The sequence below is a fragment of the Populus trichocarpa genome, chromosome 11 (genome assembly GCF_000002775.5).
Source record: "Populus trichocarpa isolate Nisqually-1 chromosome 11, P.trichocarpa_v4.1, whole genome shotgun sequence".
Taxonomy (NCBI): Eukaryota; Viridiplantae; Streptophyta; class Magnoliopsida; order Malpighiales; family Salicaceae; genus Populus; species Populus trichocarpa.
The window spans coordinates 129,112-156,969 of record NC_037295.2 but is presented as its reverse complement, the minus strand read 5'-3'; the positions used below and the strand labels follow the sequence as shown (position 1 = coordinate 156,969).

Here is a 27,858-nt window from a genome sequence, read left to right as displayed (position 1 = left end):
GAATCAGACTTAAATTTGATTAGGAGATTCTACAAGCCTAATTTTTTAGACGAGGTTGTAGCTAGCTTTGGTTTGGAAGACCTCATATTAGAGCTGAAATATGTTATTTTTTATGTTTTAATTATTTTTCTAATGAGTTTTTAATTTTAATTACCTTTTCTATTTAGTTTTGATTTGTGGGTTTTATCTCTAAATAAATAGTTGATATGCTGTATTTTTTATTATAATATAGTCTTAGAATTTCACACCTTATTTTTTAGCTGAGTTATGCTTTGCGTGATAACTCAACTACCTTTCATTGAAGATCACAGATACTAGTGGTTAGATAACACTTTTTGGTAGAGGGTTTTTGACTAAATGATTTATCTGAATCTATCTTTTGAATTAGGAGTGGCTTTTGGATGTGGATGGCAAGCATTTGTTGCTTATGTCAATATTGTTGCTTGTTACTACCCCACTGGGTTGCGTTCTTCCTTTTACATGGGCACTAAGGGATACCTATTTATGAACCATAATGCATCACAGTGTTAATGATGATTGAGAAAAAAATTATTATTATCCGTGTCCAATATTTATGATGATTGTTAATGTGAATATTTTCAATTTGCTCTTGGGAAACAAGAATAACGTAACCAATACTAAATATTTCTCTACTTTTTATAGGGAATATGGATTTGAATGTTAGGTGGCACAGTTATAAAAATAATTATTCGTCTAATAATTTTGATTTTTTAAGACAAATATTTCTCCGTAAGACCCAGATTTTACCTTATAAATAACTCTGCTAAATTAGCTCATATAGAGGGGGGAAAAATCAGAGACCAAAGATCATGGCCACCTCCAGCGACGACAACAGGATAATTTATGCTGAAGATGAGTCTTATCAGCCAATATTGCATGCCAAGAGATCATTCTCCGCGGAGACAGTGAGTTCTGAACTTGAAGATATATTATGTAACATGGAATTATCCCGCTCTCATCGAATCCTAAGAGCCACCTGGGTTGAACTGAAAATCCTCTTTCCTCTAGCAGCGCCAGCAATCGTGGTTTACTTGCTCAATTTTTTTGTTTCCATATCCACTCAAATGTTTTGTGGTCATCTTGGCAATCTTGAACTTGCTGGTGTCTCTCTTGGCAATAATGGCATCCAAGGTCTTGTCTTTGGAGTTATGGTATGGTCTCAACTGATCCATTCTGAAAATGCGTTGATTACATGTTCTTGTCAGAATTTTCTACATGTATCAATCACTACTGACACATCTATCTGTTTCAATCCATGAATCAATTGAGATATGTTTTTAAAAGAAAGACTTTTTTTTTTTTTTTCCCAATGCAGTTGGGAATGGGAAGTGCAGTGGAGACACTATGTGGGCAAGCGTATGGAGCAAACAAGTTTGAAATGCTAGGCGTATATATGCAAAGATCGACGATTCTCCTCACTTTAGCTGGGCTTGTACTTATGTTTATCTACATCTTTTGCAAGCCTATCTTACTTGGACTACACGAATCGCCTGCCATTTCATCTGCAGCTGCAATTTTTGTCTACGGTCTAATCCCTCAAATCTTTGCTTACGCTTGCAATTTCCCCATACAAAAATTCTTGCAAGCTCAAAGTGTGATTTTCCCTAGTACATGCATATCAGCTGCTGTTCTTGTGCTTCATCTAATACTATGTTGGGTTGTAATTTTCAAGCTTGGAGGGGGTTTGTTGGGTGCGGGACTGGTAACGAGTTTTTCATGGTGGCTTATAGTGGTAGCCCAGTTTGTGTACATTCTATTAAGCAAGAAGTTCAAGCACACATGGAGGGGATTTAGTATACTGGCCTTCTCTGGGTTATGGGATTTCTTCAAGCTGTCCCTTGCATCAGGTGTGATGCTATGCCTTGAGTTTTGGTACTACCAGGTATTAACATTGATTGCAGGGTTGCTAAAAAATGCTGAAGTTTCCTTGGACGCCCTGTCCATCTGGTAAGCACAGCTCTATTATTAATTGCTCGTTTATATCTAGCCATTTGTGATTCAGATTGAGTCAATGAATTAAAGGAAGAAGGTTAGTGTGGAAAAAAGAAATTAAATAAAAAACAGAGCCACCTTTTTGAATACTCTCAGTAGCACCTTTGGATTCGAGAAATGCATGCAAGAACGATAGGTATAATATATTTAAATTAAGTAATCAAAAAATAGTTGAGACTATAAATATAATATATGCAAGAACAAAATATAATATAGATAGATATCAATTGAAGATCTGTTTGCTTGGGTCTCTTACTATAAACAGTAATTGCACTTTATATTTGAATGCAGCATGACTATAAATGGATGGTGTTTTATGGTCTCTGTCGGTTTCCAAGCGGCTGCAAGGTCAGTTTAATTTTGTTTATAATTGAGACTCTGTTATTGGTATTTTTTTTACAGTTATACAAACAATTAATCTAAGTAATGAAAGATAGTTGATGACATATATAGTTTTAAAACCCCATTTGGACAAGCTCAAGTGAGAATAGTTAATCCAATTTTTATTAAAATAAAATAAAATATGATATTGTTTGGATTAAATTTTTTAATATAAGGTTAAAAAACAGATTGTTGGGTTTTGATAAGTAAAGCTGAGATCAACCATGTGACCAAATCAACTCAATTCTGACATGATTTGATTTTTTTTAATCGAACAGTCTAGAATCCAATCCTTTTTATTTTTAAAACAATATATGGTTGGTAAGGTCCAATTGATTTTTTATTTTGTTGGGACCCAATTTATAATCCTAAGATAGTTTATTGTCTTTTATATAAATAATGACAATTATTTTTTCAATCGTTTTCTATTGTTAATTACAGCGTGAGAGTAAGCAACGAGTTGGGTGCTGGACATCCCAGAGCAACATCATTTTCTGTTATAGTAGTAAATTTATGCTCACTGCTCATCTCTGTGATCTTGGCTGTTATTGTGCTCTCACTGCGGCATGTCATAAGCTATGCCTTCACTAGCGGTACAGTGGTTTCCGATGCTGTTTCAGAGCTATCTCCTTTCCTCGCAGCCTCCATCGTGCTAGGAGGAGTCCAACCTGTTTTATCTGGTAAGGCTCCGTGATTTATGTGGGATAGCATTGCGGATGTTCCTGCAGTTCTCTTGCGGTCCCCTCTCTGCTGTCTCTTACTGCTTGTCGTTTTAAGGGCAAGCCGCTAAATTAATTGAAGCCACACCCGTCACATCGATCTATGTGAACTCAACAAACTTTCTTTGTAGATCATAGAGACCGACGGTTAGACAACACTTCATTGACTGACTGATTTCTCTAAATTTACCTTTTGAAGGAGTGGCTGTTGGGTGCGGATGGCAAGCATTTGTTGCTTACGTCAATCTTGGATGTTACTACATCATTGGCGTCCCGTTGGGTTGCGTTCTTGGCTTTGCATGCGACATGGGAGCAAAGGTATGTATGTGCATGTATTTTTATGAGCCATAACGCATGATCATATATATAATATTTTTTCTTGTCCATTTATGTTGAATTGTTAGTGTTAATGTGGGTGTCTGTCTTCAATTTGCTTTTGTGAAACAAGACTAGCTAGCTTACCAATACTGAATATGTCTCTGCTTTTTATAGGGAATATGGACCGGAATGTTAGGTGGCACAGCTGTGCAGACTTTAGTCTTGTTATGGGCTACATTTCGAACAAACTGGGACAAAGAGGTAAATTTATTCTGCATATATTTTATATTTTATATAGACTGTAAAATATATCGACATTTTATCCATATATGGTCACACACACATTTTGAACCAGGTAAAAACAAAGAGGTAATGATTTTTATTTAATTTATTAAAAAGTCTAATAGATTTTCAGATATATAATACATAACTTCAAATTAAATTTGTAATTATAAAACATAGAATGTCTCAATGGATCGACTTGAAACCTGAGCTGATCCGAATTGAAAAAAAATAAAAAAAATAATTAATTCAATCTAATCTAGTTAAAAATCTAAGTTGATTCGCGACTTGATCAACTTAAGATAAACTTATTGACTTTTTTTTTTTTAAAGAATTAAGTCATGGTATTTAAAAAAAATCAACTCAAGCATCGTGGCTTAAGTCTTATAAATATGCTAAAAACCTTAAAATCTTAGATCTTAATTCTATGGGTTGATACAACTATCCAATCTTTATCATGTATATAGAAATATTCTTTTAAGTTGATGGTCAATTTTAAAATTTATATAATTGTAAAATCATGTTGTAAATATTGATTTTTCAGGTGGAGAAAGCTCAGAGTCGTTTGGATACATGGGATGACGTTAAGGAACCACTTTTAAAAGAGTAAAAAGGACATTGCTGTCAGCGTGGTGAAAATTTTGTTTGTTGTTGAGTAACCACTTTTAATAAACAAATTTAAGGAACAAGAGGTTTACTCTTTTAAGTATTGCAGTTTTAACATCCTTTTCTGTTTGAAATAAAAATAATGATCATGCTTCAAGAGCATTGCATTTATAAATAAAAATCCTCAATCCATTTTAGTTAAACTAGAGATTGAACCGGGTTTGGACAGAGATAAACCTATTTTAACAGGCCTACAAAACCCTTATGATCCTCCTCTTTTAAGCATACTTAAAGAACGGACTCATCCTTCCTTGGCATATCTAAAGGGATGACCATCCTATCTAGAGTGTCGCACGTGTGTGGCATCGTGCCGAAAACATCCACCCTCAAAATTTTGTATTATCTAAAAATATGACAAATATGGGGAGACAAGGAATTCTTATCTCTTATCAATAGAAAATTTAAATGAAAATCGCCACCTAATGTTTTGGCAACTAGAAACCCTAACTGGTTATGTAAAGGGAAGGTATTAGCACTCCAAATACGCCCTACCTAAGATAAGCTGCATTGTTTTATTGTCTGATAAAATCTAAGGTCTTGTCGTGTTTTCTAGTTGTTGGTCCGTCTATAGTTTAAAAAAAGTCCTTCTCGGTAAGGAGATTCTTATCTTATCGAGTAATTCTGATGTCAACAAAATAATTTAATATCCGGAATATATCTTACGTATAAGGTCGTAACCCCAAATATTAAAAGAAAACAAAATACTTTTTTAAATTTTTTTGAAATATTGGTCTAGTTCTTGCGATTTTAATAAACTAGTTATTAAAGCTAAAATACATGCTAATACATATTTTTAAAATTTTCTTTCTTGTATGAAAATACAATATGTTCTGAATGCACTGGTGTGTTGTTGGTCCTCTGTTCGTGTCTCTATCCTTTCTCTGAGTTTTCTTTTTTTATTCTCTGCCCGTGTGTTGCTCCACTGTCTTCTCCTTTTGCTTCTTCGGTTTATTTTTGTTCCTCTGTGCTTCCTCTGCTCAGGACGAAGATGATGGTGATGAAGGCGTGAGGTGCTGCTGATTAAATGGAAGCTCCCGCCCCTGGTTTCTTTTTTAGTTCTTCTCCTGTTCTCCTCTTTTCTCCCTGTTTTTTCTTTCTTTCACCCTCCCGTTCTCTGTGTTTTCCTTTCCTCCTGCCTTCTGCTTGTGCTTCTCTCTGTTTGTGCACAGTATTGGTGAGTTATCTTGCAAACCTGGAGAAGTTTACCTGGAAGCAGGACGAAGACAATGGCGTGCTTTGGACTGCTCTCTTCCCCTTTTCGTTGGCTTTTCCTCTAGTTAATTCTTTCTTCTCTTTTGCTTTCCCTAGCTACTGGTATTTTTTTTCTTCACAGTTCGTCTGAGTTTGCTTCCGGAATGCTGGAGTTTTGAAGGAGATTCTACAGTCCCTCTCCTCTGTTTCCGTCTCCCTGTGTTTCCCAGTTCTTCCTCACATCTCCCTCAGTTTCTTTATTCTCCCTGTTCTCTCTCTCTCTTCCCACTCTCTTGCCTGTCTCTCCTCTGGCTTTTATAGCCAGAGGATGAATGCTTTTATTGCAGAAAGATGGTAACGGATAAAGGGATCACAGCCTTAAACTGTGCCCCATAACTGAAGCAATTTAGCGCATTTGCTGAAAAAAACGTATCTCGGCTTTTACTGCTAAAACGGCTTCCGAAGGAGACAATCAATAGTGTTCATGGAAACGGCGCCGTTTCAAAACTCAAATGATACTTCTGATTTGGTTATTGAAGTTTTTTGCAATTTTGTAATCAAGCCCCCCAGAAAAATTGTAATTGGATCCATTGAGTTTAGTGCCTTTTCCGGTTTGGTCCTTTTTTTGGATTGTTTCAATTAAGCCCCTGATTTGGCCAAATCAACTTTTTAAAATTATAATTGGACCCCAGATCTTTAATTTCTTTCAATAAAAGCCTAAATTGACTTAAAAAAATTAATTTTCTTGCCATCAAAACCCTCCATAAATTCAATTAAACCTTGGATAAAATTTAATTGAATCCATAAACATCTGATTTTGGCATTTTCTTTCTCAAATTGAATTTTTCTTGTCCTCATGGCTCTCATCAGTAAAAAATATACTGTCAAAATTTCAATTCTTGTATTTTTAAACCTCCTCAACCAATCTCTCGCTATTTTGTAGGCATTCCAACGTCGACTTTTTCTCACTCCTACTATTTTTTGAATTCCTTCCGAATATATATTTTTTTATATGTATTTTTTTGTATTTTTGTATTTTTTATATATTTTTTTGTATTTTTTGTGTGGGAATCCAAAAATGGGTAACAACAAATGCATTAGTGTTATGTAAAAATTGAGTTATAAAAATTGATTTTTTGAAATGTTGTTTTTGTAATTGAATGATGTTTATTGACATAATAAATGATTAGGTAAGGATTCAATTGAGAATAATTCTTCCACCAAACTCGGCCCAGGTAGAAATTAATGGGGTTAGGATTATTTGATGTAATTGTCATGAAATTTGTATAAAATTAATTGTGTTAGTATTGGTATTTAATAAGTGAACTAGATGTAAATTTTGCAAATTGAAAAAGGAAGCTCACCATTGTTAACCATGAAATATTTGAACAAGTCTTGTTCAAATAGAGGGATTTTAAATGTTTAAATTGACAAGGAATTTATGTTTAAATGTGTTGTTTGAAGAATTTAAGAGGTTGATAATGGATTAATTATGAGAATTAGAAAGAAAACCCCCCTCACCATGAACAAAGGTTTTGGCCAACATTATATATAAAATAATTGGATTCATTATGTTGGGTTGATGTATAAATTGGTGTAGAGTTGCGTTGGTTTACAGGTGAAATGGCTTACTAATGGGTGAATTATAGAAATTTGAAGATATTTGGTACCTTTTTTCCCTATAAACTTGTTCGAGCAAAGGGGTTGTGAAGGTAGCTTAAATTGATTAAATTTAATTAATGTTGAATTGTGTTAGTTAGATACTAAATAAATGAGTAATGTAAGAACTGCAAAGAAATTGAGAAAAACACATGCAATTTCTTGGAGAAGGAAGTTTCAGTGTGCTAAGTAAAAAGGGATAGGGTTTTTTTTTTATCTAATTGATGGTTAAATTATGTTTACATATGCTAAAAGTAAGGGATAAAGTTTTGACAAAGTGTTAATTGTAATGAATATGAATGAAACCATATATACGTTTTCCATAATAGGTTCAACCAAGACTAAACAAATTGGGGGAATGAATTGTTGTATTAATTGTTATGGAATTTAAATATTAAAGTGTATGATTGATTATTTAATAATTGGGTGATGCATGGAATTTTAAGAAACTTTAAAGATTTCCTTTTCTTTCTTGTGTAGGTTTGGCCATGGGAGAGTAAAGGGAATAATGGTTAGAATTAATTTAATTGGTGTAAAAATTGTGTTATAAGATGTTAAGTAGAATGTGTAATATTGTATAAATCATGTGTCAAATTGCTTGGAATTAATAAATGAAAATATTTTTTCTTGGATGGTAGTTTCAACCAAAGTAGAATAAAGGAATAATGGATTAGTTTGAAGGATAGTTTAAATATTTTAAAATTATAAAATAATTTATAAAAAAAATAAGTAGGATTTCTGTTTAGGATACTTCAATGATAGTATAAATGTTTTAAAATTATAAAAATAATTTATATAAAAAAGTAAGTAGGCTTTCTGTTTAGAATACTTGAAGGATGATTTTAATGTTTTAAAATTTTAAAAATAATTTATATAAAAGAGTAAGTAGGATTTCTCTTGGATGGTAGTTTCAACCAAAGTAGAATAAAGGAATAATAGATTAGTTTGACTAACTTGATGAGAAAACATTATTTAAAAGTGTTAATTGATGAGTTTATTTCAGGGTAAGGAATTTTATTGGAAATAAAATTCATACCTCTTTTATAAGGGATGTTTTGGCCAATTTTATTTCAGGCTCGGAAGGTTCAACAAAAGTGACCTGCTATCAAGCTATAAGCCTGAAAATGATAAATAATGAGAGAGTGAGTTCAACAACTCAGTGAGTAGATAACGTTCAATATACACACACGAGGTAATACAACAATGAGAAATATATATACAAGTATGGCTTTAGGTTCTTATGGAAGTGTTCTCAAATTGGCCATAACAAGAAGATCATATGGTAAAACTCGTCAGAAAATCAAAATGCAATGAGCATGAGGCTCCGTACTGTGGGATGATCAATCCACACAGGTTGGTGACTCCCCCGACCAACTAGGGTTCAGATACGATGTGCACAAAGACTAACACTACCCTGTTAGCATGGGTATTCTGACTGACATACCATAGGTTCATAATCATAATCAAACAGACATATTCATATCTCAAGGCTCAACTCATGACATCAATCAAATGAGGAGCTATCAATTCAGAAGTCAATTCATAATATATATACTGGTTCATATCAATAATTCGGATTCAACAATTGATCATGCTTATCATAACAAGGATAATAATCAACATATATATTATCAAGAAGCATGATCCAATTCATATTAACAAATCAAGTATTTATAATATTTCTCATGCATATGGAAAATTATCCACACACCTGACTCGAAAGCAACAAAACTCAAAGCTGATATCGAAGGAAATCCTACTGACGTCCCGCCGGTAGAATATCAGGATTATCTAAATACAAATGAGACATGTTCAAGAATGACTCAAAATAACATATAACCTATTTAATACACTTATCTAAGGGTGTATTCCATAACCCTATATGTTTTTGAACTAACTAGTTATCTTTCCTAAAAACCCAACATTTAACGGTTTTCCCGAAATCTAATCCATAATAAAACAACTAATAAAATTGGAAATAATTCACTAAATAACCCTTAATTATTCATCAAACTAATCTACAAAAGCTAATATTACAGCTAGGGAATAATCTGGAATTTATCATATTTTTAAGGGTCAAATTGCAATTTTTGTCTAATTGGAGGACCAAACTGAAATTTATCATAAATCCATGAATATACTGAAATTATGACCATAATTAATCCTCAATTCTGTCCAGGATATATCATTATGCTACAGGGACCATTCTGGAATTTTACCAAATTTTTAGGGTCAAATTGTAATTTTTGCCAAATTGGAGGACCAAATTGAAAGTGTTAAATTCTCTTATCTATACAATAATTCTGTCCATAATTCATATGTTATTCTGTTCAGATTCTCGGAATAGGCTCCAGGGACCAATCTGTAAATTTTCCAAAGTTTGGGGACTAAACTGTAATTTTCCAAAATTAAGGGACCAAACCGAAATTTTGTCATCTTCAACCTCCAACCCAGAATTTTTAACAGAAACCTACTGTTCTCTCCAAATTCCTAACGCAATTTCACCATTCAAACAAAATCATAACTCAAAATCATCATCTTTCAATTCAATCTCTCAAAATCATCCAAATAATCAAATACTCACAACAATTAAGCCATAACATTCAACTTAATTCATCAATTAACCCAAAACACAAATTTTCAAAACCCTAACATTCATCAAAACTGAAATTAAAGCTAAAGAAAACATATTATACACATTAAAGCATAATCTTACCCCTTTTTACTTATTTCCTCCAACTCCTTTCCTTTTTCCCTTATTTTCCCCTCTTTTCTCTTCTTCTTCTTTCTCACTTCACTCCCGCGGTTCTCTCTCAAAATTTTACAGGTCTCTTCTTTTGTTTTTTTTCCTTCCTTTTTATATATATCATCTCTTTATACAATTACTACAATACCCCTCATTTAATTATACCCACTCTTTAAGCCACCAAGAACTTTGTTGTATTTTCCTAACTCTTTTAATTCAAAACATTACAGGTATATTGAAGGATATGTTAATGAAAAGTATTTAAGCACGGAAAACTTTATATTTTCCTTATCATTAATTTGAGACTCGAACTTGAAATGAAAATTTAAATTGGATTGCCATAGTAATTGAATTGTATATAGTGTTGTTCCTGTTGGTACAGAAAAAGCCACATAATTCATTCAGCAATAGGGGATTTCTGCTTGAACACAAGCATTAGGTAGGTACTTTGCACAACAACCGTTTATTTTGCTCAAATTTCTTAATGTTGAATAACTGTAATTTGTTTAAATATGTTATGAATTTATATAAATTATGACATGAGAAATGAAAAGATGAAAAATTAACTAGTTACCTTGAATGAGACTAATGATGTTAGCTTGTCTGACGACCAGGATTTTATATTTGACTAGTTATTCTGAATGAAACTAGTGGTGTCAATATGTCTAATGAGCAGAATTTATATTTGACTAGTTATCCTGAATGAAACTAGTGACATCAACTTGTATTACAATCAAAACTTATATTACCTACGAGACTATCAGCATTAGTATAAATTTGTAATTCTTAAATATTAAATGTAAATACAGAGAGAGGTTATTTATTTATTATTGGCTTAATTAGCTTTTTTAATATTGAAAATACATGTTATATGTAAATTTATAAATTCTAATATTAAAAATAAATTATTTTTTTTTAAATTCATTCCAAGTTCTAATGAATATTTATAGACTAGTTGTAAAATTCATTAATTGATTTTTCTTAAAATACAATATTTTTATTTTACAAAAACATGAATGAAAATTATCTTACAATTTGGCCATATGTAATTTTAAACATAAATATGTTTTTTTAAAAAAGAATTTGTGTTTTTTTTTTATTTTTTAAATTGGTTTATTTAATACTAGAAAATTATTTTACATATAAGTTCACGTTCTTAAATATTAAACATAAAAGGTTTTAAAAAAGTATAAAAAATCCAAAATCAATTAGAAAATGGTCATCTAAAAATAAAAAAATAAAGCTGTGAAAAATGTGTTAAAAAATATTTCCCAAAACACACTCTTATTAAAAAATAAAAAAAACACAATTTAAGAATTACTTTAAAAACGTGTTTACCAAACATGGCTTAGAAACCTAAAAATATAATTTTTTACTTTGATAAATTTTGGCTTAGCTAAACATGGTTTTAGATTCTAAAAGCTGTGGATCGGCTTCTCAGCCTAACTCAAGACCTCTGCTAAAACCCAAGCCCGGATAAGGCATACGTTTTGCCCAAAACCAACGCAGGCCTTTTCCAATGGAAAAAAACGGGCTTAAGGAACGCCGAATAGCACAGCCTTTCTTCTTTAAAACAAGTGACTTTGGAAAGCCTAATCCATAAACAAAAACTGAGAAAAAATTTTCCTGTTTAAAAGATCAAACCCACCAGTTTGGATGAACGTTACCCAGCACCTTCTTATTTTTCTAGTCATGAAAAACTTTGGCAAGTACCACTTACCATGACCTTTTCTCCTAGGCATCCACATGAACAAGCTTCCGTTTTAGGTCCTGAAGTTTTCAATCGCTTGGAATGGGAAAAATTGGTTGCTGTTGCGTTGGAGGAGCTCACGGTACTGTTGATGACGGGTGTGGAAGGTGCAGACAGTTGCGATACTGTAGCAATAATAAAGATCGGAACTTCTTCTTTTCAAATGGTTGCTAGACTTCTCCCTTGCATGCTCTTGTGTAGTGGTAGTGGACGTTCTTGAAGAGTACATAATAGCGCGCAACGAGAGTGGACTAGTGTATTAAATTTCGAGACCCAAGCTCCTTCACCTTAAAACAGATGCCAACTTTAAGAAATCATGTCAATGTTGTATCGCAACGAAGGAGAGGGTTAGAGGTATACTATTATCAAGAAAATGCTCGGGTCTGAGATGTAGGTGTAATGCTCTTTGTGATGGGAAAATGGTTAAAGGCTAAGTTATTTTATTGAAAGGTGGATGCTGGCCATGTGCTATGGGGAGGAGCTGTGGCTGAGATGATGGTGCTTCGGTGGTTAATGCTAAGGTTTGTAATCTTGCAATGGTTCGAGTGTTTGGAAAAGGGTGTAAAGGTTTTTTATTTTTTATGTTTTTAGGGTGAAAACCAGGGCTTGATATATGGAATAGCATGCAGTATGGTGATGCATGGTCCTCGATCCCCCCTCCTTCTTGTTAAGGTTTCATGGGGGTTTTGGTGGCCGGAGAGGATGATTCTAGAGGTTGGGAGCTGGTTGAACCTGGACCTTTGATGTTGGAGAGGAGATGACAGCCATCGATTAAAGATGAGGCTCCCTGCTTGTCCTGTTTTAAAGCTGGCAAGGCATGAACACCAGTTGTTTTTATTGTTTTGGCAGATCGATATGGCTGGTTGAGTAGTCATTTTGTTGTCTAGTGAGAGAGGCTTGGGGACAAAGGAAAAAAAATTGATTGTTAATGGATGTTGTGGAGGTGAATTTTGGGATGATGGTGAAATAAATCTTGCAAGGTGATTATCCAACCATGTTTTTCGGGCTTACGAGAAAGAAGATGAATAGTGGTCACATGATAAGTGGTCTAGCCTTAATATTTGTTTCTTCTTCAGAATAAACCGAAACGGCGCTGTTTTGAGCCCAGGTAAGGTTTTGTTTTGTTTTGTTTTGTTTTGGTTACCCTATGTTAGTTAGGGTTTTAATCTTCCATTTTTTTTATTACAACCCTTAATCTTTTGAATCTTTTGCAAGTAAACTCTCAATTGATCTTTATTTTTAGGAATCGTTTTAATTTTACCCCTAGAATCTTTCAATTGGTCCCTCTAATTTCAGTGTCTTATGCAATATGTTCCTTTGCCATGAAACTCTTCAATTTTATCCCTAAATGGCCATTCAAACTCTTAATTCTTACAATGTCACCCTTGATCCAATCAATTTTGGTCACTGAATGTACATGTCTTTAGCACCTTCAAACTTTCTTTTCTTTGCAATTAAGCCCATCACTAAACAATTAAGCACTTCCAAAGTTTAATTAGGTCCCTGATCTTTCAATTATTGCAAGTCGACCCAAATTAGGCTTCCAAACTTAATTTTTTTTAATTAAATCCTTAATTAAGTCAATTAAACTCATTAAAGTTTAATTTCAATTTTAGCCAAATTTTAATTAAACCTATGACTTCAATTGTAAGACGAAATTTTAAGGGTCTACAGCAACCAAATTAAGAAGGAGAACAGTGAGTCTACGATACTGGATTTTCTCTCTTCTAGAACCAGGAAAGTTAGTTGACTCACTGTTTCTCTGACTAACTCAACGTTTATGTCTCGACTACTTATGCAAACCATTGAAAGTATGCTCTCATCTCCACTCATTTTCCTGTAAACATACTCCCTGTTAGAGAATTAGCTTATCTTTGTGCTTTCTCTAATGTACGATATCCCTTTGTCAGATCAACTTTTTGCTTTATATCAGCATTAATTATCTCGTGTAGAGTAAAACGATCAGAGATCACAGATCATGGCCACCTCTAGTGACGACAACAGAATAGAGTATGCTGAAGATGAGTCTTATCAGTCAATAATGCATGACAAAAGATCATTCTCCCGGGAGGCAGTGAGTTCTGAACTTGAAGACATATTATCTAATATGGAGTTGTCCAGATCTAAGCGAATCCTAAGAGCCACCTGGGTTGAACTGAAAATCCTCTTTCCTCTAGCAGCACCAGCAATTGTGGTTTACATGCTCAATTATCTTGTTTCCATATCAACTCAAATGTTTTGTGGTCATCTTGGCAATCTTGAACTTGCTGCTGCCTCTCTTGGCAACATGGGTGTCCAAGGTTTTGTCTTTGGAATTATGGTATAGTCTCGAAAATTAAAGTTCCATGTAAATTAAAACAAATGTTAGCATCAATTGTGGTTTATACAACAGATACATTCTGATCGTATGTGGATTACTTGTTCTTGTCCTAATATAAAATTCATTACAAAGCACGATCTGAATGCATCAATTATACTAGCTGTCTATTTCAAATAGTTTGTTTCTTTCTAAAAAAAATTTACATGCAGTTGGGAATGGGAAGTGCGGTGGAGACACTATGTGGGCAAGCCTATGGAGCAAACAAGTATGAAATGCTAGGCGTATATATGCAAAGATCGACGATTCTCCTCACTTTAACTGGGCTTATACTTATGTTTATCTACATCTTTTGCAAGCCTATCTTACTTGGACTACACGAATCACCTACCATTGCATCTGCAGCTGCGCTTTTTGTCTATGGTCTAATTCCTCAAATCTTTGCTTATTCTTGCAATTTCCCCATACAAAAGTTCTTGCAAGCGCAAAGTGTAATTTTCCCTAGTACATGCATATCAGCTGCTGCTCTTGTGCTGCATCTAATACTATGTTGGGTTGTAATTTTCAAGCTTGGAGGAGGGTTGTTGGGTGCATCATTGGTAACTAGTTTTTCATGGTGGGTTATAGTGGTGGCCCAGTTTGTTTACATTCTAGTAAGCACGAAGTTCAAGCACACATGGAGGGGATTTAGCATACAGGCCTTCACTGGGTTATGGGATTTCTTCAAGTTGTCCCTTGCATCAGGTGTTATGCTATGCCTTGAGCTTTGGTACTACCAAATACTAACTTTGATCGCTGGATTGCTCAAAAATGCTGAAATTTCCTTGGACGCTCTGTCCATCTGGTAAGCAAGAATCTACTCCATGCATGTACCTAGCTAGTTTGCACGAGATCATTCTTCGTGTGTGTTTGGAACGGTGAACTTGCTTACTTTCTCTTTTATTATCGTTCCCTTCTAAGATGTTTTGATGAATCTCGGATAATTTCAATGCAGCACGACGATAAATGGTTGGTGTATCATGATCTCAGTCGGTTTTCAGGCAGCTGCAAGGTTAGTTTTCGTATATAATTGAGGCTATATTATTTAATATTTGTTACAATTCTGATCTTCAAACCAAACAATATACTTATTAATTCATTTCTCAATTAGTTTTGAAATAAAATAAATTCTCAGTTAGATCCTCTTAGATAATTTTTTTTTTAATTATCTCAATTTAATAATTCAAGTTAATATATTAAGAGGTAATAATAAAAGAATTAATATTATTTTCTGATGTAGTTTTTTAAATGAACTTGTATTTAGTTTTATTAATTTAATTAAGGAGGATGATAGTGCTGAGAGGCAGAGAACTCAGTTGGAAAGTTTTTTTTGTCAAAGATCATATGTTTGGGAATACGGTGCAAATCACGTTTTTAAAAAATTTAATTTTTTTTTAAATTTAATATGATTTGTACGTTTTGAATTGTTTTGATGTACTGATATTAAAAATGATTTTTAAAAAATAAAAAAATATTATTAACATGTATTTCGGCACAAAAAATTATTTAAAAAACAACCGTTACCACACTACCAAGTCCCCGCATATCGTAAGAAGAGAGCCCTTCTCTCAAGAATTAATATCCATTTGTTGCGGATAAGATCCCTGGAGAGTGTTAGGACCGGGAGAAAAAAAAATCATAATTGTTTTGTACTTGATTTAATTAGAAAGAACTCACTCTTTAATTACAAAGGCTAAAAAATCATCCATGAAATAAAATATTTGAAATTGTGTTTTATAGACAGCTATATAACAATTAACATAAATAACGACAATCAGTTTTTCTTTCCTTTTCTCTGTGGTTAATTACAGTGTGAGAGTAAGCAATGAGTTGGGTGCTGGACATCCCAAAGCAACATCATTTTCTGTTGTAATAGTAAATTTATGCTCGCTGCTCATCTCTGTGATCTTGGCTGTTGCTGTGCTCTTACTGCGGCATGTCATAAGCTATGCCTTCACTAGCGGTACAGTAGTTGCCGATGCTGTTGCAGAGCTATCTCCTTTCCTCGCAGCCTCCATCGTGCTTAATGGAGTCCAACCTGTTTTATCTGGTAAGTAAATGGTGCCATGATTTACGGGGGATAATTATTGTACACGTTCCTGCACTTGCCTTGCGGACGGCTCTTTGTTGTCTTTTAGTGCTTTTCATTTTATAAGGGTCTGCGGGCAATTTCAACCGCATCCGTCACTTGTACCTTCTCAACCACCATTTTTTGAAGATCATAGAGAGTAGAGGTTAGACAACACTTTCAGCCATTAAAGTTTTTTTGACTTTTTATTTCTTTGAAATCACATTTCAAAGGAGTGGCTGTTGGATGCGGATGGCAAGCATTCGTTGCTTATGTCAATGTTGCATGTTACTACATCATTGGCATCCCGTTGGGTTGCGTTCTTGGCTTTGTATGCGACATGGGTACGAAGGTATGTACAGAACCGTAATGCATCGATGATATTCTCTCTCAACTTTTTATTTTGTTATTGGGATAATATATTTTTCTTATTATGGTACGTAGGGAATATGGACTGGGATGTTAGGAGGCACAATTGTTCAGACTATAGTCTTATTATGGGCTACAATTCGGACAAACTGGGGAAAAGAGGTAGACTACGTACATAGACACCCATATATATATATATATATATATATATATATATATATATATATATATTTCACCATACATTTTGTAAATAATTCTAAAGGGTGGACTCATTGGTCAAATATATTTAATATTTTTAAGTTTAAATTCTGAAGCTAACACAGAGCGACAAAAATCACATGTAGATGTAGAGAATATGTTTTTAAAATCGTTTGAAGATTGATTGAATTTAAACGATATATAATCTTAAAAGTGTATATAATTGTGATATGAGAGAAATGTAAGCTTTGGGTTTTTTTTTCTTCAGGTGGGGAAAGCTCAGAGTCGATTGGATAAGTGGGATGATAACAAGGAACCGCTTTTGAGGGAGTAAAAATGATATCGGAGCAACTTCAGCAGAAATTTTGTCTCGGATTTGGTAGCCATTTTCAATAGACAGCTAGCCTTATGAAGCAAGGGTTGACCTTCTATTTTTGTTTTTTTTTTCTTTGAATAACTATTGGACTAAATGTAATAATAATGTTCAAAAGAATTGCGTTTGGAAGTAGTAGACTTCGTCAAGCCATTTTAGCCCAGCGCATGATTGAATGATATTTGGGTTAAATAATGGAGGATAAGATATTCGTTGTTCAATCCCAGAATCATCGTCAGTCTCATCCCTCCATTGTTTAAATGCTAAACCTTTTAATAAAAATATTAAATCTTAATCATGCATGGAGGCATTCCATGGATATTCAAAGCATTTAAAATTTGGTGATAAAAACATGAAGCTTGTTTGCTAATTTTTTATTTTATTTTATTCTTTCCAAGTTTAAAAAGAACCAAATGATCATGAGCTTGCCCCCACAATGATTATAATTATCGGAGTAGCATTTTTTTCATATTGTTTTTGACAATCTATAATCTTTTTATTTTTTTTGGTATTTTAGAAAAGAAAAGGCTAGATGAGATTTCAGTTCCTGATTTATATATTATAATTGTTTTAAAGAAATTCCTTTTACTGATTCATAGGTGCAAATTTTTTTTTTTGTTCTTTATTTAAGTAAAATAGAAATGGATTCTTTTTCTTTGTTTGTTTTATTTTTAATGAATAATTTTTTCCCCCTACCCTAATTAAATAAATATAAGCCTTGATTTGTTAGAGGATCAGTCATCCGGCCATTCCATTCGCTTCCGGAGACCATATGTACTTTTTGCATGATATATCACAATGGAATCCCTTAAATTAACAAGTTTGCAATTAAACCCCTATATGTCACGCCGTAAGATTAGTTAAATGTAGTCAAGCAAATTTATTGAGAAAGAAAATATTTTATTAATATCAAATTGATATAATTAAGACAAATTACGATTTTTATGTCACTTGAATAAAAATATGAAAATTTAAACATATGAAAAGGAAATAGATCTGACAAAATCCTTTATAGCATTGGTGAACATGATTTTAAAAAAATATTTAGTACGTCCTCTCAGATCTCTAAATTCCCCTTAATTACCAAGATTACTTTTCTTTCAAATAATGTACACAAACAAGTTTCTTGCTATCATAAATTAATGGGGGTAATGCACTGCACAACTAGGATCATGGAAGGAAGATTTTAACCATCCAACATTATTAATAAACTAGATTTGTAGCACACACTGACGAAGTTTTTTTTTAATATAAAAAACTATTAAGAAAAAAGAATTTGAGACTCGAGTAATTAGTTTATTGGTAATTTAAATAATATAATTAAAAATACAATAATAATAAATAAATAATCAAAACAAATAACAACGAAGTTAAAAGAATTCGATCTGAGCTTTCTTGTAATTCAACTCATAACAAGGGTAATTGTGTTGCAAACCTCGAATCTAACCCTGATAGCAAAGGCGCCAATTTACAACAACTTGGCATGATTAACTACAATATTTAACAGTTTTACCAACGGAATTTTTCTGTTGGCGTAAGACACATATTCTGTCGGTAATTAATTTACAAACGAAATCACTGACGAAAATGTTCCGTCGGTGCATTTTTCATCGATAATTTTTTGTTCGTCGGTAAATCCATCGGTAATTATTTTAAAACATTAAAAAAATTCATTTTATAAAATTATAAAATAATTAAATTAACATAAATCAACACTCTATAATATATATTCAAAATGCTTGGAAAAAAGAATAAGAAAATCTACCTCAAACAAATTTGCAACAAATAAATAAAATGAAAAAATAAATTCAACTAAAACAATTCATATGAAAAAAATGAAGTTGCAATTGCTAAAAATTTAAAAATCCTATAAATAAATCAACTAAAAATTGATCTCATATGAAAAACATAATCTCACAACAACATTTATACAATTATTAAGAACAAAAACAATTAAAAATAAAATAAAAAACAAATATAGTGAAAAAATCATGAAAAAAGAAGAAAAAAGAAAAATCTTACCTTAATGTAGTTGCAAGTGAAGCTAAGGAGAAAAAAAAATTCGTAAAGCATATTAATTAAAAAAAAAACTAAGAGGATAAAAGAAGAAAGAAGAAGAAGACATACCCGAGCATGGAGGAAAAGAGAAGGAGATGAGGAGAGAAAAGAAGAGAAAGAAATGGATATTGATGTTTTTTACATATAGTGAAGAAGAAGAAGAAGAAGAAGAAGAAGTAGTAAGAAGAATAATAAAAAATGAGTATGTCTCTTGTGAAATAAGGGATTCAGGCTTTTTATTGGGGCGCGTTAGCGACGGATTTACCAATGGATAATTGAATATTAATATTTTTTTAATTATTCTGTCGGTAATTCCATCGGTAATATTTAATTTAAATTTTCAATTTCGTAAAAAGTTTTCAGAAACTGCTAACAATTACCGATGATTTTTCAATCCGTCGGTAATTCCGTTTGTAATATTTAAATGAAAAATTTAAATTAATTGAATTTTTTCAGAAAACCGCCAAATAACACCGCCGACTTTTCAATCCGTCGGTGATTTTGTTCGTAAAGAACAACAATTAATAGTGCAATTAGAAAGTGAACAGTTCTGGAGCTCTCTGGAAAATACCGACGGAAAATTTCGTCGGTGATTCCCTTTGTAATTGATATGATGAACAGTGTTCACAATTTACCAACGGAATTACCAACGGAATTTTCCATCGGAATAAATTCAGTCGGTAATTCCGTTGGTAAAAATGACACGTCAATTTTTTTTTGATTTGTTTTAATTTTTTTTCCACGGTAATTTCCTCGGTATATACCGAGAGAATATTTCCGTCGGTAAAATTCTTCAGAAATTTACCGATGAAAATATTCTCTTGATATTTTCGTTTGTATTTATCGATTTTCGAGTAGTGATTGCATTAAACCTTACATCTTCAAATGCAACAAACACATCCTAGGTCGTACATCAAGACAACATTGCTTAGTAACAAGACTTTGAACCCTGTCATTGAGCAAGACCTAGAAGATTGCTCAGACCAATACTAGGATGCCATCCAGCAACTTGATGACTCGTTGCCTGCTTTGCTAGCCAACGCTACTAATGATGTGCGTGCTTGGGTGAGAGCAGCAATTGCTGACTTAGAATCGTGCGAGAATGGGTTCAAGAAAAACAGTCATGGCCAACAAATGGTGCTGTCTTTGAGAAACGCAGTTTTCCGCCAGTTGTGCAACAATGTCTTGGCCATCAACAAACTCTTGACCCAAACAAATGTTGGTAGAAATTAAGAGCTTCAATTGATCATGAGAAGGTCTCAATAGTTGGCATGCACAATAGTTGTAACCACTTATTTTTTGTGAGCACGAATTAATTTTTGGTACTCACAGTGAAACCAGCAAACATCAAGGCCTATTAATTAAAGCTTTAATCTCATAGTAGTTGTATCCTCTGATTTTCTAAATTAGTTAGCCTCTCTGGCTTACAATGTTAAAATGGATTCATGGTCCTTCAAATTTCAAGATTTGATTATATCTGTCCTTATAGTTCAATCTTGGTCACATTAGATCTTATAATTTAAGTTATTGGTCACATACAGTCTCTCCATCTATATCCATGACTAATTAATGGTTTGAGAGATTTACTAACAGTGTCAATCACGTGAAATCCAATGTTTTGGTTAACTTGAGCTACATGGTAAGAGAAAAATAGAAATTAAACAACCCGGAATCAAAATTTAATTTTTTTCTAAAAAAGAAAATGAAAGATCAAAATAAAAAAAGAGAATAGTAGAGAGATATGAAACTTTAAGTTTATTTTTTAATCATTTTTATGACTTTGGAATTTTCAGTTCTATAATTATATTTATAAAACAATTTTAATTTTGGTCTTCTTTTTATTATTTTATTCAATTTTGATTCCCAATTATTATTTTTATTCTTTTCGACATGATTCTGATTCGTCCGTATGGTATAATCCAAGATATATAAATAATATGTTATTTAGTTTTTGAGATAATAGTTAATCAATATGTTTATATATTTGAATTCTTTTATTTAGATTAAGGAATACCAAGCTAATGGCAGAAGCTTGAGTATTTGAAAAAACAGTCTTAATCAGGGGATTTAAAAACTCTCCGATGATAAAATAGTATATTTATATGAAGGTAATAAATGACTTAAAAGAACCTTAAATTTAATGGAAAAAAAGATATTTGTTCTTGAATTTCAAGAATGTTAATGCTCTGAAATTTATATAAGTTTACCTTAAGAGATAAAAAGTTCTGAACCCTTACATGGATGGCTTAAGAGGTATTAATACCCTTGAATCTTGTCGGTTTTTTAGAAAAGAATGACTGAAAAGTCCTTGGCTTCCGGTGACATTAATGGAGGAGAAATATAATTTACATATCATTAATAAGATAGTAAGCATGATAGGTCCCTTAAGAGATCTTGTGTACATTTATGAGTATAGAAAAATCATTATATTGAATATAAAGGGCACATACAATTGTTTAAGATGAAGAGGTATAACGGTTTAACATTCTTATAATATTTTAGATTTAGAGGATTGTTTAAGATCAAACATATAGTCTTAGAACCTGATAATGATTGAATCCAAGTGTTTTGGATTTAACATATTTGTCAGACTCCCACTAATTTGCCAAGCCCAAATTCTTTGGGTCAGGTAAGCTTACGAGACCCATTATATTTTTAAAATCTATTTCTATTTATAAAAATCCATAACAAAAATATGTTTACTCATCAATATTGAACTACAAGGTTGGCTGGCAAATCTCCCAATTAAATAGGAAAAGAATCCTTCTTTATTTTGAACAAAACACGTCTCATTAAAGTAAGCCATGCACCTTATATTTATTCCTATCCCAACCTCTATAATACTTTCATGCAACTGCCAATCCACCTCATGCCACCTTATATCCTATTTTAGCCATATTTAACACGGACGTAATTTGGAACTTATTATCAGTCCAATTCATTTACCAGAAGGAGTAATTAAGTATGTTGACAACGGGAGAAAAATTAAATATTAGTAGTTGTTTTTTTATGTTTATTTGGAATAAAGCTGATAAAAGAAAGAAAAATCAAATTTGAGACTCAAAAAAATATATAAGATATGTTCACCCGGCAAAGTGTTTATTTATTTATTTTCTCTTTTCTCCTTGTATTTCTCTTTTTAAAGTAAGTATGCCTAGTCGGAACACCATAAAATTTCTCATACTACACTATTTTGCTAAGCCTTTGTCCATGAATATATATATATGCGTCAACCCCTTCTGAGACCCATATGCTCCTTTCTTTTTACACCTTAAATCTAGCTAAATGACCACCGCCAAAATGGACAGTAAGGAGTCTCGAGGTGAACTCCAAGAACCCCTTGTACTCTCATCCACAGAACCTGAAACCAATGATCATTATCATGAAGCGGACTCTAGACTTGAAAATGTTCTAAACGACACCAACTTAAGCTACTTCATGCGCCTCGGGTTGGCATCCTGGATCGAACTTAAACTCCTCTTCCGCTTGGCTGCACCAGCAGTTTTTGTTTACTTGATCAACAACTCCTTGTCCTTATCTACCAGAATCTTCTCCGGCCACCTTGGCAATCTTGAGTTTGCTGCTGTCTCTCTTGCCAATAGTGGTGTCCAACTCTTTGTCTATGGCCTCATGGTAATAAGCTAATATCAACTGCGAAACTCGAGGTTTTCTTACATAGGTAATCTTATTGGTTTGCTTTTGTGTCTTGATCTTGTAGCTAGGAATGGGGAGTGCTGTGGAAACTCTATGTGGTCAATCTTATGGAGCCCAACGATTTGAAATGCTAGGCACATTTCTTCAAAGAGCAACCGTGGTGCTTACTCTAACAGGGATACCACTGGCTGCAGTATATGTTTTCGCAAAACCAATCTTGATCTTACTTGGTGAACCAACAACAGTAGCATCAGCAGCAGCTGTCTTTGTTTATGGTCTATTACCCCAGATTTTTGCTTATGCTGTGAATTTTCCAATACAAAAATTCCTTCAAGCACAAAGCATAGTGACCCCAAGTGCCATAATATCAGCAATTACACTTGTCTTTCACCTATTCTTAACCTGGCTTGCTGTGTACAAGTTAGGGTGGGGATTGATAGGAGCATCACTTGTTTTAAGCTTGTCATGGTGGATTGTAGTGGCAGCTCAATTTTTATTTATAGTGATGAGTAGGCGGTGCAAGAAGACATGGACTGGCTTTACCAGCCAAGCTTTTAACGGGCTATGGGATTTCCTGAAATTGTCAACGGGATCAGCTGTAATGCTCTGCTTGGAGACATGGTATTTTCAGATTTTAGTCTTGATTGCTGGCCTTCTCAAGAATCCTGAGCTTGCCTTGAACTCTCTTTCTGTGTGGTAAGGAATTGAAATTTGATTCCTTACGCTTGACAAATTAACCACTCATAATATTTGACTCGATCTAGACAAACCACTCATATAAAGATTTGAACTTTCTTCACTAATAATATTTGTCTTGCATATATAATGATTTTTTTCTTTAAAAATTATTACTATTATTTTTTTATGTTGGCCATTCTCTAAACAGCTAGCGTGATATTAATATATAATACTATTAATTATATATATCACAGTACCGATGTTTCAAGCTGACAATTTCATTCAAAAAATTAAAAAACAAATATTCAGAAAAGCGAAAACGTGTACACCTAAAAACTTTATGAGAGACAGGAATGTGGCTGGCAATACGCATGCATTTACTATTATTTATGGACCGTTAATTATGGGCTAATGAGTGGTTGAACTAAGGGTACAAACTCACAAGAAAATTTTTAAATTGTGATGTTCAGCTTCGAATCTACTCTAAATTAATAAAATAAAATTAATAATTACATTATACGTCTTTTGCAGTACGTCAATAACAGGGTTTTTGTTTATGATATCAGTCGGTTTCAATGCAGCTGCAAGGTTAGTAATTTTGTTTTATCTCCATTATTATGTACATTAATTTAGAAGATTCCCCTTTCTCTCTAGAAATAATAGCTCAATGTGAGTTCCCAACTTAACTCACAATAGTGAAACGATAAGGAATTAATTAGAAAGCAATAATATTTTTAATTTGAATCGATCATACTGAAATGATCACGAATTCTCCGCTGTTATTTGACTTTTAAAAGTAGCTGTCCACTAAAGTGTCCATTAATTAGTATTAGCTCATTTTTTGTAGTCCTGGTTTGTTTCTAATTGCAAAAATATTCACATGAAATAAAAATACTTGAATCCTACTGAACAGTGTAAGAGTTAGCAATGAATTGGGAGCTGGAAATCACAAGTCAGCAGCATTTTCAGTTGCCATGGTTACTTTGGTTTCTTTTATAATCGCCCTGATAGAAGCTGGAGCTATTCTTTCTCTGCGCCATGTAATCAGCTATGTCTTCACCGGTGGTGAAACTGTGGCCAATGCAGTCTCAGAACTCTGCCCATTATTGGCTGTCACCCTCATACTTAATGGGGTTCAACCAGTCTTGTCAGGTAATAAAGCTCTTTAATTTAAAACTTTTCATGTTAATTTCTGTTTTTAATTAATTTCTTTATTTTAACTTTGAGGATGCCTAAAGCATCAAATGGTGTTACTACACTTCTGATTATTAATCAAAATGAGCCGCGTTAATCATGAACACTGGACAAGAGGAAAAGTACAAAACCTCCTGATTAATAATTTCACATAGATCACGTATTAAACGGTGTAAAAAGGCTGTGCATGCAGTCCTTACAAATGGTTTCCTAAGGGATTGGTCGGACAAATGTGTTTTTTTTTTTTTGTTATCAAATCCGCATGCAAACAACTTATGATTTGTCCAGACATTATTATTCATTTCTTATATTAATTAATCAAGAATCAGCAGCAGCTAATCAAATTGTCTTTAAATATTCATCATAAATTAGTCTCGACAACACCTAGCATGCACTTTGTTACCCTCTTCCTCTGTGATAATATCTAGAGAACATAATATTTTTGCCAAAAGAAACAAATGGAAATGCATCATATCATATAAATAATTCACTAATATATTTTTAGCACACTTGTTATGGTAACTTATACATTGTGAAATGGAATGTGATGAAGGGGTGGCCGTTGGCTGTGGATGGCAAGCATTTGTTGCATATGTGAATGTGGGATGTTACTATGTGGTTGGAATTCCGTTTGGATGTCTTATAGGCTTTAAGTTTGATCTTGGAGTAAAGGTAATTAAACCTCTCTTTCTCTATAGCAGTTGTTGTGAGGTTAATTCGAATTCAAGTGATTGTAACTTTTTCCCTTATAATATTTATAGGTTTTGCTTCTGACGTGTAGTTAAAAAACCTATGAATCTTTCTATGGAAAAAAAATATATTATGCGCATAAACAAAATAAAATATAATTTTTTAAGCAAACATTAAAAAATATAATGTAATGCATGTAGTAAAAAACAAAAAAGTTTAATTTGAACTTTGAACTTTTCTATATAGGGAATATGGTCTGGGATGATCGGTGGAACACTATTGCAAACCCTAATCTTACTGTGGGTAACATTTCGAACAGATTGGAAGAAGGAGGTGAGTGATTTGATGAAAGTCTATTGTTATAAATTACAAAATCTCCTTGATATATATCGTTCGATGCTTGGACGGAAAATGAATCATACCGGATAAGGAAGGGGGGATTTATTTTCTTAATAAACAAAATGAGTGCAAATATGACAATTCATGTAGAAAAACAACAAAAACTTAAGCAAATTCTACATCAACACATGATTGTCATCAGGCCAAGACAAATAAAACCATTGCCAACTAGATGCCCCTCCTGATCTGCCTTCTGTCGTTAAATTTAATGTCGATGATACAACGCGGTGCAGGAGTAGCTGCGGTGGGTTATAATCAAGCATTTAATTATGACAGAAAGAGGCTACATGTGCATTTGTTACATTGGTACAAGGGCATCCATCAGAATAGTCTATAGAGTGGTTGTGGTTTCTCTTTCACATTAATTGATAGCTACAATTAACAGAAGTCAAAGGCATTAATTGACGTTCCTTAGTCGACTGGTTGGTGTGAATCCAGCAACTTAATTTGACCAGCATGTGCAATATCGCATGGCTCTCAGAAATAATCATTTAATTTCTCTAGCTAGCTAGTGATGAAGCTCTTGATTCTCTATAGATGTTCCAATTTCAGGTGGAGAAGGCTAAGAGTCGTCTGCACAAATGGGAAGATAAGAGAGGAAACCAAGTCTAGGATAGCAATATTTGGTCCATAGGACTGAACATTGGTGGGTATGGAGAACTAGAAGATTCGAAGGATGCAACTCTATGTAGCTATGCATGGCTGGCATCAACGTTCTCGTCCAAAAATCAATCCATTACTCTTAATAAACATTATGGCACCCTTCTTGGCAGGAATGTCAGCCTATCAAGACTGCTATGAACAAAGATGCCATTATTTATTAATTTTAACTGCATTTATCTTGGCTAAGATAGATTTGCTTTATGATCCATTGTATTGGGAGGCTTGATATATGTTCATTAAATTTTATGTGCCATTAGCCATAAAAGTTGACCAGATGATTAAGAAAGTACTCTTTTTTTTTTTTTTAATTTCTTAAAGCTAGCAAATTTCTCAGGATACATCATCTTTGATATATATATATATATTTGACAATCTTTACACAAAGCAAAAGTATCTATCAAAATCATTTGTGATTTTTTTTTCCTCTCTCATTTCATCGTGTAGAAAGGTAACACAGCTAAATTGAGTCCATCACATAACAAATACACGATGAGCCAAAGCATTTCCTTCCTGGATATTTCTTCTTCTTTTTTTTCTCAGATTTTTTCCCTCTTTCCTTCCTTTTTTTATTTTTTATGAAAGTCGAGGAAATTAATTAACGTGGTCATCTAGTGAACCAGAAAATCAGCATAACAAATAAAACAATAAAACAATAATTATAATAACATAAGAGCACTCCAAACTACTATACACTTCCTATTTCTTAACAATCTATACTAGCTAGTATATATGAAACTAGATTTGTAGGAATGAATACAAGATTCAACATTTTTTTCTTCTTCTTTTCTTTTGCAAAGTATAATACAAAACCAACAGTCCACCTCAGTCTCAGACTAATTAACTTGCAACCCTTTACTAGAAGACCAATGTTGCATGATGGCAAAAAAATTATTGGCGACTGAATATACCATACCAAATCTCACTTTCGAGCAAAATCAAAGAACCATGCTTGTAAAATATGTAATTATCAATGTAATTAATGGACTGTTTTTCAGGATGAATATTCAATCTGTTACTTTTTCTCTTGGTTGATGTTGTCATCAAACAAAGTAAAACAACATCGATCTAACTTCAAGTCATTTAGTTTGTCTCTGTCCGTACAATCAACTATTGTACGGAGAGATTCCAGTATATATTTGCAGGTGTTGAAACATAAATATCTGTCAGCTTCTGTAAAGATATAAAAACAGTAATAACATTCTGATGTGAAACTTGGTATATATACATATAGATTTAACGTACCTATATCCACAGGAGTACTGAGAAGTTGTATTTCATTATATATCAAAGTAGAATTACATAATATATATTTATAATAAACACTACTAAAAAATAGAGTAATTAGCAACGGACGATTCTGTTGCAAATAATACTAAAATCCGTTGCTAAAACAATTTAGCAACGGAATCAGCAACGGCAAAAATCCGATGCAG

General features: G+C 33.0%; 3 protein-coding genes, 1 long non-coding RNA gene and 1 pseudogene across 7 annotated transcripts; 4 read left to right on the top strand and 1 right to left on the bottom strand.

The window, feature by feature from the left end:
- Window positions 1–772: 772 nt before the first annotated feature.
- Window positions 773–4,476, top strand: LOC18111260 (protein DETOXIFICATION 40). The gene is made up of 7 exons (XM_006389573.3): window positions 773–1,172; window positions 1,337–1,968; window positions 2,305–2,361; window positions 2,836–3,074; window positions 3,313–3,431; window positions 3,606–3,692; window positions 4,258–4,476. The coding sequence occupies exons 1-7, from the start codon at window positions 831–833 to the stop codon at window positions 4,321–4,323; spliced, it is 1,542 nt and encodes a 513-aa protein (XP_006389635.1). The 5' UTR covers window positions 773–830; the 3' UTR covers window positions 4,324–4,476.
- A 3,824-nt stretch (window positions 4,477–8,300) lies between these two features.
- LOC112323315 (uncharacterized) lies at window positions 8,301–12,749 on the bottom strand. Its single transcript, XR_008056786.1, has 3 exons — window positions 9,946–12,749; window positions 8,941–9,020; window positions 8,301–8,347 (listed from the first exon to the last, which is right to left on the bottom strand). It is a non-coding gene; the product is annotated as an uncharacterized LOC112323315 (long non-coding RNA).
- Window positions 12,750–13,403: 654 nt separating this feature from the next.
- Window positions 13,404–17,310, top strand: LOC18111261 (protein DETOXIFICATION 40). The gene is made up of 8 exons (XM_006389574.3): window positions 13,404–13,536; window positions 13,636–14,045; window positions 14,255–14,886; window positions 15,037–15,093; window positions 15,893–16,131; window positions 16,383–16,501; window positions 16,594–16,680; window positions 16,985–17,310. Exons 2-8 carry the CDS (start codon window positions 13,704–13,706, stop codon window positions 17,048–17,050), a joined length of 1,542 nt encoding a protein of 513 aa, XP_006389636.1. The 5' UTR covers window positions 13,404–13,536; window positions 13,636–13,703; the 3' UTR covers window positions 17,051–17,310.
- On the top strand, window positions 17,284–20,380 carry LOC18111262 (uncharacterized; annotated as a pseudogene).
- Window positions 20,381–22,340: 1,960 nt separating this feature from the next.
- LOC18111263 (protein DETOXIFICATION 36) lies at window positions 22,341–26,727 on the top strand. Of its 4 annotated transcripts, none has more exons than XM_024581016.2 (7): window positions 22,343–22,780; window positions 22,866–23,497; window positions 24,011–24,067; window positions 24,393–24,631; window positions 25,227–25,345; window positions 25,610–25,696; window positions 26,300–26,727. In XM_024581016.2, exons 1-7 carry the CDS (start codon window positions 22,433–22,435, stop codon window positions 26,372–26,374), a joined length of 1,557 nt encoding a protein of 518 aa, XP_024436784.1. In that variant the 5' UTR covers window positions 22,343–22,432; the 3' UTR covers window positions 26,375–26,727. The 4 variants fall into 4 exon arrangements, with proteins under 4 accessions (XP_024436785.1, XP_024436784.1, XP_024436786.1 ...); XM_006389576.3 differs by having other exon boundaries at window positions 22,346–22,780; window positions 26,315–26,727; XM_024581017.2 differs by lacking the exon at window positions 24,011–24,067 and having other exon boundaries at window positions 22,341–22,780.
- Window positions 26,728–27,858: the final 1,131 nt, after the last annotated feature.

Bases quoted from the DNA above. Each gene is read 5' to 3' on its own strand.
- LOC18111261 (XM_006389574.3), top strand. From the start codon at position 13,704: ATGGCCACCTCTAGTGACGACAACAGAATAGAGTATGCTGAAGATGAG. The intron at 14,887-15,036 runs GTAAGCAAGAAT...ATTTCAATGCAG, and splicing joins TTGGACGCTCTGTCCATCTG to CACGACGATAAATGGTTGGT. The intron at 16,502-16,593 runs GTATGTACAGAA...TATGGTACGTAG, and splicing joins TATGCGACATGGGTACGAAG to GGAATATGGACTGGGATGTT.
- LOC18111263 (XM_024581016.2), top strand. From the start codon at position 22,433: ATGACCACCGCCAAAATGGACAGTAAGGAGTCTCGAGGTGAACTCCAA. The intron at 22,781-22,865 runs GTAATAAGCTAA...TTGATCTTGTAG, and splicing joins TCTTTGTCTATGGCCTCATG to CTAGGAATGGGGAGTGCTGT. The intron at 24,632-25,226 runs GTAATAAAGCTC...AATGTGATGAAG, and splicing joins GGTTCAACCAGTCTTGTCAG to GGGTGGCCGTTGGCTGTGGA.
- LOC18111260 (XM_006389573.3), top strand. From the start codon at position 831: ATGGCCACCTCCAGCGACGACAACAGGATAATTTATGCTGAAGATGAG. The intron at 3,075-3,312 runs GTAAGGCTCCGT...TACCTTTTGAAG, and splicing joins AGTCCAACCTGTTTTATCTG to GAGTGGCTGTTGGGTGCGGA. The intron at 3,693-4,257 runs GTAAATTTATTC...TTGATTTTTCAG, and splicing joins GAACAAACTGGGACAAAGAG to GTGGAGAAAGCTCAGAGTCG.